The sequence below is a fragment of the Phoca vitulina genome, unplaced genomic scaffold (assembly GCF_004348235.1).
Source record: "Phoca vitulina isolate PV1807 unplaced genomic scaffold, GSC_HSeal_1.0 scaffold82, whole genome shotgun sequence".
Taxonomy (NCBI): domain Eukaryota; kingdom Metazoa; phylum Chordata; class Mammalia; order Carnivora; family Phocidae; genus Phoca; species Phoca vitulina.
This window is the reverse complement of record NW_022589785.1, coordinates 3,543,343-3,556,158: the sequence shown is the minus strand read 5'-3', so window position 1 is coordinate 3,556,158 and position 12,816 is coordinate 3,543,343. Positions and strand designations below refer to the sequence as shown.

The 12,816-nt window shown below is 59.1% G+C and overlaps 1 protein-coding gene across 12 annotated transcripts in view; it reads right to left on the bottom strand.

Moving 5' to 3' along the window:
- EMID1 (EMI domain containing 1) overlaps positions 1–12,816 on the bottom strand; it is a 56,052-nt gene that overhangs the window by 29,704 nt on the left and 13,532 nt on the right. For 11 of the 12 annotated variants that reach the window (XM_032394979.1, XM_032394972.1, XM_032394973.1 and 8 more), the window contains exons 2-4: positions 8,986–9,099; positions 8,500–8,603; positions 829–912 (exon numbers count right to left, since the gene is read on the bottom strand). In XM_032394979.1, the coding sequence (XP_032250870.1) occupies positions 829–912; positions 8,500–8,603; positions 8,986–9,005 (208 nt within the window). In that variant the 5' untranslated portion in view covers positions 9,006–9,099. The remainder of the gene's footprint in view (positions 1–828; positions 913–8,499; positions 8,604–8,985; positions 9,100–12,816) is intronic. The other variant, XM_032394969.1, reaches the window with a different exon arrangement.

Sequence of the window (12,816 nt, the reverse complement as noted above, 5' to 3'; positions counted from 1 at the left end):
CACCTCCTGCAGCCTTGGCATCCAAGATGCCTCCTTCCCTGGAAGCCAGGGCAGGAAATCCTGTTGCTTCCCCCTGGGTGGGGCTGGCCTGGGCTTGCCGGCTTTGGGGACTGACACATCACAGCCTGGACTGCGCTGGCCTCAGAGGTGCCCCCCTCTGATCCCTCCCTCCACAGCCACCGGCCAGCTCCTCTGGCCTCCCCAGCGATACCCCTAAGTGATCCGTAGCAGTTCTGGCCCGTTATGCAACCTCAACCTCCCAGCGGCCACCTACTGGGACTAGTGCTTACAGGCTCGTCTCTCCACGATCCTGGGTGTTGGGACGAGTGTCACTCCAGTTCACATCTGAGGACACTGAGCTCAGAGCAAGGGTGCGGTGAGTCCTTAATGAGCACAAAGTCTGGGGTCGAGTCCCAGCGCTGCCCCTTCCTGGCTCTGGGCCTTGGGCAGGGCAGATCTCCTCTCTGACCCTCAGCTTCCTCCTCTTTAACATGGGGACAATGATGCTTTCCTGGGGCTGGGAGATTTAAATGAGTTGACAATGGAAAGCACCTGGCACAGTGCCTCACTCATTGCAGACGCTTAGAAAAGCATCGTTTCAATAAAAAGAGGAAACTGGGGGCTTGGGCCCGCGTCTGCCAGTCTGGGGGTCATGGGTCTTGGGGTGCTGGGCCCAGGTCGGACTCCCTCTAGGGCCCTGGGGTGGGCACGCCCCCTAACCCTCCACTGGGGGACCCAGCCGGCCTCAGGACCATCACCACATTGCCCAGGCCCCCACCAGGCCTCCCCTAAACTGGAGGGACCCCAAGCAGCTGCCCCGGCACCCACCTGAGAAGGCTGTGGGCCGAAGCACCATCCGTCGCATGGCGTTGCCCGACCATCTGGGCTCCATGAAGCCAGACGAGCCTGCAACTGAGGGACAACGGGGGTGAGGGCCCTGCCGGCCTACACCATTCTTGTTTCAGACCCCGCCCTGCCCATCTGCCGCTGTCGCCCCAGCAGGGATCCCTACTCCCCTTAGCGCAGAGGGAGACAGAGGCCCAGAGAGGTGGGACAGTTTCCCGGGATCACACAGCATGAGCTGGGCTGAACTGGAACAAGACAGCCAACCTGATGGGGTTGGGGACAGCGGCGGGCAATGGGTGGGGGCCATGGTGAGGCTTCCCCAGGGACCCCGGCAAGCTGCATGGGTTAAGAACTTAGAGCTAACAGATGCAAGGCCAGGTCCCAGCCCTGCTACTCGCTGACCTGTACGACTTGTCCTCTTCGGACCCGCCTATTTTCCCATCCGTAAAATGGGGTCCTAAGGCCACTACATCTCCCAGGCTGGTGTGAGGCCCGAGGAAGGCGATGTGTGCGAAGCAGCGCACGGGGCACGCAGTAGGCAGCTGGGACATCGCTGTCCACCCTCTCCCTGCCCCAGTTGGTAAGAAGACACAGAATTGGATCCAGCCCTGGTTTTAAATGAAAACCAGAGGGAGGCTGGCTGCCTGGGAGGGCAAGGGGGGCTGTGTTCCAGGAGCCCACCCCTGCCACCACCCCTACGGAGAGCCGGCCGCCCTGGCCAGTCTGGCTTTGGGGGCCTGGTTTTCTCCACAGCCAAAGGGATGGGCTGGCCAAGCCAGGGGCAGGGCCACAGCTGGAGGGGCTCCAGAGCCAGCGGTAGCAACTGCCCCCCTCCGCCCCCCAGGCCTGCCTTTTAAGGCCCCACAAGTGCCGTCCGGGGGGTGGGGGGGAGAAGACCCAAATAAGGCGCTGGCCCGGCAGCTCAGAGCCAGGCTGTGGGTTAGTGCAGGGAGTGAGGCGCCGGGAACTCAAACCAGATGGGTGCCTCTGGCCAGCCCCCAGCAGGGAGGCCGCTAGACCCTGCTCACCATGGGGCCTTCGCTCAGACTGGGCCTGCAGCCCCAGCACGCCCTCCCTGGGGACCTGTGACTTGCCCCAGAGCAGGGAGTGAATCTCACCCAGGACAGAGGAAGAGGCAGGTTGGCAGCCCGAGACTGGGTCAGGGATTGGGGACAGGTGGGGGGGGGAGGGGGGAATACCACTGTGAGCCATGGCCAATGTTAAGTGCTTTATATCCCCAGCTCAATCCTATATAGTAGGTAATAACAGCTAGCACTTAACTCTGGGCCGGGCACATTCCACTAAGCACGTCTCATATACAGTCTTAACTCATTATCCTCCCAAAGCCCTCTAAGTGGGTGCTAGTATCACCTCTACTTTACAGATGGGGAAACTGAGGCACAGAGCTCCTCATTTGTCTATGCTCAGACAAATGGATGAGTGAATAGGAATCTCTCTCCTGGGGGAAAACAAGAAGGCTGGAGCCTGGACCTGAACCCAGGTCGGCCTAACTCCAGGGCCTGACCTCTCTCTGAGCCAGCCTGCACCCTGAGTCAGCCCATCGCGCAGAGGCAGGGAGGCCTGGCACCAGTAGGAATGCTGGCTCCAGAGGAGAATGGGCTCCCCGAGCTCTCCTCACCCTCTTTGCTCCCAGGTGAAGACATAAAAGGCCATTTTATTACCCTTTGCAGGACGCCGAACAAAAGAAGCCGCTGTCTCTCCAACCCCGTGGAAGTCTGGGCTTTTTCTGGGATGAAGTCTGGCAGGGCATCTGCCCAGCCCGCCCACCCCCGCTACCCTGCTATTGTTTCCCTGTTTTTCCACGGCATTCCTCTAACGTGTCCTGTAACTGTGTCGGTTCCCAAGTCCGCTGCCCATCATCCGTCACCCCCGTCTGGCTGGAATGTGAGCCCCACCAGGGCAGGGACCTAGCCTGGCCTGTGCATGGCCTGGAAAAGTCCCCGGTGCATAGTAGGGCCTCCGTGGCCTCAATACACCTTCTGTTCATGAAGGCATGAGTCGCCGGCTGAAAAACGAATGCAAAGCAAACAAAATAAAAGGCAAAATAATGTGGACAACAGACACAATGGTCTTAAAAATGAGCATAAATCTTCTAACATCACACGAGGGGTTCCCTGAGTTATTTGTGCACTTGTGGTTGGAAATTCTTTTCATCCAATTTGCTTTCATGCATTTCACTGAGAGCCAGAGAGAACTAGAAAAGCTAATGAAAACATGGTCTGACCATCAGCATAGATGTAACTGGCTCAAAGTAATGGCAAGTTAAAATTTTAAAAGGAAGGAAGGAAAGAGAGAAGGAAGGAAGGAAGTTAGTTAGTTAAAGAAATAACAAAACTGTCCAAAAAAATCCCAGAATATGTCGGTTTTGGTTTCAGGATTCACAAAAACGATCCCCCAAACTCCTCCAAATTCTAATAAATGGACAGAACTACTTTAACGGGCAAACCAGGTTGTAAAATGGTCCTTTAGCATAGCAAATCCCAGTAGGGAAAAGGCCGAGGGTTGGGGGGAGGTCTTCTGTTGTTCAAAAATATCACATCCTTCCCACTGGTGTTGGGCTAGGGCCCTTGGAGCAGACCCCAGTAGGCTGAAAGCCCCCCTCACCCCAGCCTGGTGGTCTGTCCCAAAGGGCTGCCCTTCAGCCCCAACCTCGCCCTCTCAGGGGCTCCAGGCTGGGTCTAGGATCACAAACCCCAGCTCCATTCTGGAAGCCTGACAGTGGGCTACTTTCCACCACCTGGGAGGTCTCCACCAGTACCACACACACACACACACACACACACACACACACACACACATTGCCTCCTATCCCCTTCCCGGCCGCGGTCAGTCCTATGTCACCTCCTCCAGGAAGTCTTCCCAGACAGACCAAGGTACCCACCAAAGCTCCCCCCTGAAGCTCTCATCACTCCATACTCCCTGTCTTGATCTGCACAAGGACGGCATCATGGACAGTTTTGAGCCCTGTGCCCCCACAAGTAGCTCCCCTTTCCTCTGCCCAGGACCAGGGTTAAGCTAAGAAGCCCCTTCTCATTGGGTCCTCATGAGAACATGAGGTCCGGAGAGGAGAGGCTACCTGTCGGCACAGCCAGGTGGGGCGGTGGGGATTCAAACCCCACGCTAAGCTGGGAACGCAGATGCGAGAAGTTGAGAGTGTCCCTGGGCTTCATCTCTGCCTTTCTCTCTGTGGACAGGCGCTGGGAGAGGGGCTTTCTCATGCACAAGCCACCCACAGGTCTGCCGGGTCCAGTGACCACAGCCACAGGGATGCTGCCTCCCCAGCCCCCGGCCAGGTGTCCTCCTGGGAAGTTACATTGCAAATGTAAATATTTGCTGCTGTTGGCCTGAACCAAGGATGGGGTCAGGGGTGGGGCCGGGAGCTCCGAGAACCTCCGGCAGGCCTCTGGGAAGCCTGTCTGTGTCTGGCCTGGCCCGCTCTTCAGGGTAAGATGAGGTTCCCATTCGTAGGTCAGGTACTGGAGAGACAGGAGCAGTGTTGGTAGGATGGGGGCCATGGTAGCCAGGTGGCAGCTCTAAGAAGGTCGCAGGCAGAGGGGACAGCTGCTGCCCGGGCTGTGGGGTGGGAGAGAGGGCCAGTGTGGGCCGGGGCTAAGATGGAGGGAGGGCAGGGCTGGAGCACATCACCGGGGCAGCCAGGAGGGTGGAGAGGGGGGCACTGGCTGGGGGTGGAGGATGGGCTGGCAGGAGTCAGGAGATGGGGGTCGCCAGGTCTTCTAGACGGGAGTGGAGTAGAGGGGTGGCGGACCTGGGCAGATTCCTGCAGCACTGAGCCCACAGGATCCTGAATCCTCAGAGCAAAGCATAAACCTGGCCCTGTAACTGGCATTTAGTTAGGGATGGAGAGGTGGTGAGGCCGCCCCAACCTCCCATCTGTTCTTCAGCTTTTCTGCTGTGTGACCTCGGGCAAACTTCTTTCCTCTCTTGTTCCCCATCACAGAAGACAAGGGCTGTGGGGGTCCCCAGATGGGGAAGGGACATGTGTGCTAAGGACAGTGGGGACACTGAGGGGCACACAGAGGTCGCCTGACTCCAGGGGATCCCATGGGAGAGGAGGGGTAGGGAGCTCCTCTATCTTTCTGTCTGCGCGGGGTTGGGGCTGAGAAGCGCTTCCGCCAGTCTCATGATGCCCCAGCTGTCTGAATGTCCTCCCCTGGGAGTCCCCGGCTGGTGCTAGTGCAGAGGAAAACTCCTGGCCCCGGGTCATACGGATGGACTCTGAATCTGGATGTGACCCTGAGCAAGGCATTTCCGTCTCCCAGCCTCGATTTCTACATCTGGACCTCCTGCACCGTGACACGATAGCATGACGCCAGTGAGTATGAGTCATGGTGCTGGGCACGGCAGACAGGGGATGCTTTCCTTCCCCTCGTCACTGTAACTGCGGGAGGGTCTCGGGTTGGGGGGGGCGGTGGTGGATGCTGCAGACCTCAGGTCAGAGCCCTGGCTCTACTCTGAGAATCCCAGCTGCAAAGCTTACTTGCTGTGTGACCTTGGATGAGACCTACGCCCTCTCAGCCTCACTTACGTCATCCGGACAACGGGGCTGATGGGTGAAAGATCTGTCTGCTGGGACTCTCCCCAGGCAGGATCACAGGGAGGCCACAGTAGCCCTGTCCTCAGCAGGGCCCACCAGGGGGTCAGGACCAGCAGACAGAGTACCTTCTGGCCTTGGCCCTTCCTCAAATGTTTTCCAGTGGGAGTGGGCAGCCGGGTGAGACCTCAGTCTGTCTCCCTCCCTGCCGTCTAGTCCCCCCTTCCCAAGGGCTGGAGGCACTAACAGAGGCTTGGTCAGGCAGGTCCCAATCCTGGCTCTTCCCATGCTGAGTGACTCCAGGTCAGCCCATTCACTTTCCTGAGCCTTGGTTTCCCCATTTGTAAAATGGGGCCCATTCCAGTCTTTTCCTCCCAGGTTGTCATGAACATCAGAGAACAGCCTCACTCATCATCACAGAGCGAACATTCCCATTCTGCAGATGGGAAAGCCAGGGCTAAGAGCTGTGAATGAGTGAAGAATCTGGAGACTAGGGCCCTGAGAATGGGGGTGGGGAAGCATGGGGAGGCCTGTTTGCTGAGCAGCTGACTGAGAATTGTGGTCTCAGAGGTCAGAGGCAGGATAATCCCAGAGAGCCATCACAGAATCCCCAGCACAGGGGCCTTCGGCTCATAATAAAGTACAAGGTGGGTACTTTTCCATCCAGGTGACTTCCAGATAGAGACAAGATTCAGAGAGGTGTAGTGACTTGCCCCAGGTCACACAGCAAAGCGTGGCTGATCTAGATCTGGATTCTGGAATGATGGGTGCTCCCTCTCCTCCTTCAGGCCACCCAGGCTGCTACGGTGACACAGCTCTGTGGCCCCAGGTCCATGTCCCAGTGCTGGGCAGACTATGAGGTCAGTCACCAGCAGGGGAAACAGCTGGGGGAGCTCAGGTTCAACCCAGCTGTCAGAGGAAGGGCAGGGCCTGGGATGGGCCTGCAATGTCCTCACAGTTCCCCACCCCCATTCCCAGGGCTCCTAGCAGAGCAGTTTTCCAGAATATCCAGGTCCGGGCATCCCTTTACTGAGCTCTGACTGTATGGGTTTGGGAGAGGCCCCTCCTGTCCCATCGATCATCACATTATGCCCACCCTGGGCAGTCACTCCACCTGCAGGGTCTTTACTGTTGCATTTCATCCTTGAAACATCCCTGGGAGGCAGACTCTAGTATCCTGCCCGTTTCACAGGTGAGAACACTGAGGCTTAGTGTGGGGGAGCCCCAGGCCCTGCAAGAGCACACAGCCGCTTGGTGCTCGTTAGAGAGGATGCCCCTCCCTCTGAGCGGGCACGAGACGAGGGCCACCTGCACTGCAGCCTCCCCACCCCCCAGCCCAGTGCCCTTGCACAATGACTTGCACAATGCATGGGGAGTCCCCGGCCCAAGGCCACACAGCTGGCGTGTAGCAGATCTGGCCTGGCCCCAGGAAGCCCTGGATACTCCTGTCCCCAGGCTGGGATCGGAGGCCCTGCCGAGGCTGATGGCTGATGTGAGGGGTGGCCCAGCCCAGCCCCTGCCAGAGCTCTCAGCCTTGATCCTGGATGCACTGCCGCCAGCTGCGGGACTCAAGGGCACAGGCTCTGCCCCCACCTGCCCCCACCCTTACCAGCTCCAAGATGGCCCCGTAGACCTCGGAAGGTCTGCCCTTGAGAGCGAAGCCAGGGACACAGTGGCCTTTGTCTGGGCAGGCCCTGCCTGGGCTCAGGCCTGCTTGGCCCAGGTGGCCCCCCCACTCCGGGGATTCCCCCCCCCCCCCCCCAGCTCCTCTGTGGCCTCTTTGGCAGGAGCCCCTCCTGGCTGGCTCACCTCCTACCCCCTGGGCCCTTCTGCCTTGCCCGCTTTCTCCCAGCAGGGAGGGGAGGGTCCCATTCCTGGTTCCCCGTCACTTCTGCCCTCCCACACTGGCCTGGTGGCCACCTCTCTCTACAGAACCGCTGCTGGGCATGGGCAGTCCCCCGCTCCCTCTGGCCATCCCACCAGAACTGGGGACTCCGCAGCCCCACAGGGGAACCTGCCAGGCCCCCTCCCCACCCCACTTTGTGGTGAGCTCTGCCCCGCACCCTGTGGGACTTTGGGCATGGAACTCTACCTCTCTGGGCCTCTGTTGCCCAGTCTGTGAACCAGGACTCTCATGGGGTCCCAGGGAGGTGAAGCATGTAAGTCTTTCAAGAAGCACCTATGAATGGTGATTTCTCTTAACATTATGTTCTCCTGATCCAGAGGCCATGTCTCACATGTTCCTGTTTCTGGAATCAGAATAGGTCTTGCAACTGATGCTGCTTTGGGGGCCCCGAATGCCCCTTTCCACTGAGGTGCCTACAGGACAGGTTCTCGGGGCTGGTTCTAGGCTGGTCTGGAGGGCCATTCTGGGAACACAGCCCTTGGTGGGGTTCAGGTAGGCAGTGAGGGCGGGAGGCACCCAGACTGCTTAGCAGAGAGGCAGGTGCCCTTGAGGAGAGGGCTCTCCAGGTGAGCATGTGGCCAGGGTGTGGGGAGGCCCGGGCTGTGTCCTCCGCACCGCAGAGGTGTTGGGCGCTTGGCCCTGAGCCACACATGTGGCCTGCAGAGGAGGGGGCTGGGCTGAGAGTGTCCCCCGTACGTGGGACACGCACTACGTGTGGTGCACCCGTCCCTCAGGCCCTGACTGCCACTTAGCAATTGTACACCCGCCACCTTCCTGAGCCCGGGTTTCTTCACCCGCAAGACGGATACAAGCATCCCAGCTGTGCCAACCTTGACCAAAGTGGTGCTTTGCTTCTGTGAGCTGTGAGCACATCCAACGGACACGTCCAGATGGGTTTTCCCCAAGCTTGGAGGAAAGACTGGGACGGTGTGACTCAAGATGTGAGCTCCACGGCATGTATGGAATTTCTCCAGAGGTCGTGAGAGCCCCCCAAGAGGCAGGCGGTCAACACCTGGGCGGCCAGCAGGCCCCAGCTCTGTCCGAGCCATGCCTCACTGGTGGGCCCCGGTGTGCACGCTGCTGAGCGTGCGGCGCCCACCGACTTAGCAAGGGTTCACTGCTCCTGCCGCGCGCCCGAGGGAAGGCACCGGCCTGCACCTCAGGGTGGTCCTACCTTCCTCACAGTTCACCCCTGAGTGCCCGGGGCAACACCTCCACTCACGCGCGGTCACCGTCTTGTACATCACCTTGTACGAGGGTCTCACCACGGTTCTGTAGCTGAAAGAAGGGCCCAGGGGACCGAACTCAGACAGAATCTTCTGCCGCCTTTCCCACTCACCTGGATGTCCATGGGGACAACGTCCGGGGTCCTCTGCCACCTCTGGGCCCCTCTGGAGTCTCTCTCCTCCTGCATTCTGGGATTCAGCCCCTCCAATCCCTCCTAACCCCCCAGGTTGGGGGGGGATCCAGATACTAACTGGACAGGGAGTCCCTGCAAGCTGGCCTGTCCCCAGAAGTGAAGCCTCACTAAGTGAATGCATGTGGGTAAATGGTGGAATCCTTCCCCCAGGAAGCCCTCCAGGTGCCCCAGGAGCAGGAGGGGAGGTGCTGAGATTGGGCATAGGACCACCGGCTTCTGTTCCACCAGGGTCTCGCTCACCTGCTCCCCGGGCAGCTCATGGGCCAGGGGCAATTCTGCAGCACTCGCTGAAGGTAGGTGCCATTTTGCACGTGGCATGAGATGGTCCGGGTCACCACAAAGGAGCACCAGTTCCTGAAAGAGACCCACAGTGAGGAAGCTCAGGTGCCATGCACAGCCCCTGCCCAGGACCCCAGGGGGATGAGTGAAGAGGTCCAGTTTCTCTCTAGGAGCCCCGAGTCTCTAGATGGAGAGACCCCTGAGCTCTCAGAGTCCTTTGGGCCCCAGTGGGAGTCTCGGTGGCACTGTGGCTGAGGGGTGAATCCAGAGCTCTAGAGGGGGCAGCTGTGCTGGGGGCGCTTGAAGGTCTCAGGGGATGAGCTGCAGGGAACAGAATGATGGTTCCCTGCTCAGGATCCCGCAGCACTTTGCACCCCTGTCAGGCTGAATGAAGCTGGCGATTCATGTCTGCCCTCTCCCTCCCCTGGCATGACAGAAGAGAGGCCCTGTCTCTCTTCTCCTTGGGTCCCCCCTCTGTGGGACAGCCAGATGTTCCAAGCATGGAGGACTGACTTCTCCAAATGCCAATTAATAATCATAGTGCATCGCATATATTGAGCACCTACTGTATGATCCATAGTGCACTGCATATATTGAGCACCTACTGTATGCTAAGGGTATTTACATTCACCTTCTTGGTGAGCCAGGCAGGTACCTCCCCACATTTTACAGAGGGGTAAAATGAGGCCTAGGGAGGGGAAGACAACTGCTCCTGTCCCAGAGCTGACGCATGGTAGAGCTGGATTTGCACCCAGGAATGTGGATGGCCCAGCCTGGGCCGACTCCATCCCAGAGACCTCAGCTCCTGTCTCTTCCCCATCTCCTGAGCCACGGTCCGTGGTTCTGCGAAGGTCCCAACCTGGGAACCTGCTGACCCCAGGCTCGAGGCCACAAAGGAAAAGTCTGGTGGGGTGGTGGGCTCAGGCCGCAAAGGGTCACCTAAAACAGTCCCTCCTTTCCCAGCCCTGGCAAAAAATGCAGGGCCCGTGACCCTGTGCAGGCTGAGGGCTGCTGAGCGCCTGGAATGTCTGGGCCATCACAGAGGCATCTGCCGCCACCGAAATCCAGTCTCCCGGTTGCTGGCCCACCCAGAGGACCATGTCCTTGGCAGGGACCTGCCAATTAACTCACTGTGGGACCCTGGGGAAGTCCCCTCCCCGTCCGGTCACCCTGGAATCAGTCCAGGAGGCAGGAACAGCCCCGCCAAAGGCAAAGCGTGGGAAGGGATGGCTCTGTTTAGACCAATGACCTGGCAGAAGCTCCACGCAGCCGGTGGCCAGCCAGCCCATGGGAGAGGTGACAGGGGCTTGTTGCAGCGCTGTTGGGAACGATGCAAGACCAGGAACAGCCTAAACAGCGGCAGGCCGACTAGACACGGAAAACCAGATGCTGAGCTAGAGCCCAAGTTCTCCCCGCGCAGACCACCATGTCTGGTTAAGTGAAAAACCCAAGTGCAGACCAACAGGCGGAGAACGACTGCGTTTCTATCCAAATAAGAAAGCCCAAAGACTACTTATACATACACGCACGTACATAGCTGTATGTGCATAAAGGTAGGAAAAATCACAGGCTCGCGGCAAATTGCCACCTCTGGGGGCAGAGACTCCGCTCTGTCACCTGGACTAAACTGTAGCCTTTGGTTATCATGCTTGCCGCACACCAGGCGCTGGGGCCAGGGCCCTTCCCACGCCAATTATGAGCACCACTTTACAGACGGGAAGACTGAGGCTCTGGGGTCTGGGATGTGCCGCAGACGCCCCGGATGAGCAACACGGTCACGGTTGGAACCCAGGTCCATCTGACCCTAGAGTTTGCACTTTTAACCTCCGGCTGGCAATTTTTCTCCTAATGAGCAGGTGGGGATTTTAAAAGTTAAAAAAATACATTTCAAAAAGGCCCCCCTGCCCTTTAGATCCCCTGGGTCTCTACAGCTGTGCTTTGGAACCTGGAGTTTTGTTTGTTGTGGGGGGGGGCCTAAACCCCTTTGAGAGTCATGTCGGTTGTGGCTGCTTTCCAGAAACATGCATAAAACTCAGAGTGCAAGTTTTGCGGGAGCTTCCTGAGTGCTGTCCCTCATACGCACACGCGCACATACCCCTCCCTCCATGCCCACACCCTGGACTGGGCTGGGGGAGGTGGGCCTGGGACTGCCCACAATTGCCTGACCTGCTCCTCTTTACCGGGGGTGGGAGCTAGAGAAAACAATTTTCTTCTTCCTTAATTAAAATCGCCCCCAGGTGGGTCACTGCCTGGCTCCTTGGTTTACTTCCCATGAGCTAGAGTTTGCTTGAATCCCCTGCTTAGGAGATATGGGGCTGACGGCTGACTAGCCAGAAGGGGATACTCAGGCTATGTGGGGTTCAAGGTCAGCCCCCGGCCCCTCCCCTGGGGCGTGGGGAGTCACCAATAACCACACCCCACCCCTCCCCGACCTTGAAGACCCCAGCCCCCGCTGTTCCCAGGATAAATCCAATCTTCTGCAGAGCCCTGGAAGAGGGCTGGACCCTCTGTCTACTTTCCACCAGGGCCGCAGGACCTCTTTCTAAAGCACAGACTTAATGCTGCCACTGCCCGCTGTGAGTCTGCAGTCCGCCATGGCTCCCCATTGCCCTGTGAGCCCAGACCACCCGGTCCTGCATGCTGTTCTCCTGCACCCTCCTGCTGTCCCTCTTCCAGCTTTCTGCGCTCCCTCCAAGTGCTGGCTCTCCCCCACCTCAGATGTTTGCATTCAGAGTCCCTCTGCCCGGAAAGCCCTTCCCTCGGCTCCAGCAAACTCCTGTTTGTCCGTTAGGTCTCAGTCTTAAGGTCCCAGGAGGGGTGGGGCACCTCCAGGGGTCCCCTTCAGCAGCCCTGGGCTCTTCCCTTCCCTGCAGATGCCGAGGGAGGGCACTGGCAGGGACCAAGCCACAACGGGGCTCAGCCTGAGGGTGCTCAGGGAACGTTTGCTGAATGACTGAATGACCAAGAACAGACAGTGGGCCTGGGCAGAGGAGCCAGGACCCAGGTTCCCAGAGATGTGTACAGTACTTGGAAGCCTGCCTACAATCCTGCTGCCCCTGGGGGCCCTGTCTCCTGGGACGTGGTCAGTGAGAAGGTACCCGAGAACCCTCGAGGCTGAGCCTGTGGGATGGGGCTAGGGCAGGCGCTGGGAGGAGGCACTTCCCTTCCGGGCTTGCCACTTGTGCCCACTCAGCACCTCCCAGGCCCCCAGAGGCTGCCGGAGGAGAGAAAACAGGCCAGACCAGCTCAGCCTGGCACGGGCCGCCCCATAAGGCCCCCCACCCACTTGCCCTCCACCCCCTGCCACGGGGGCCCAGGGGACTTTGTCTCTGCGGGGCCCAAGGCTGCGATCCGGAACAGTGATAGGGGCTAATTGCAGGAGGCAGCCAAGCGGGCCAGGGGCCAAGGGCCGTTATGAAAAGAAGAGGAAAGAAAGGAGACGTACAAGGTGGGGGCGGGGTGATTAGAGCCAGAACCCCACTCTGAAGGCCAAGTTCCAGTCCTGGCCCTGCTGCTTCCTAACTCGGTGACCTTGGACAAGGCCCTGACCCTGTCGGCGCCTCACTCGGTCCATCTGCTGATGGGGACAGCAGAATCTCCTCTGACAGAGAAGACTTCACACACACCGCATAGCCCCGTGCTAATAGCTGTTGTTCTCAGACTGGGACGCGGACCCCACACCCCACAGCTGGGGTCCATCGGCTTCCCCGAGACACCCCAGCATGGCATGTTCCGTGCAAGGTCCTTCCCTTGACTTTGGGATAGGGATTGCCAGGCTCTGCATTTTACAGG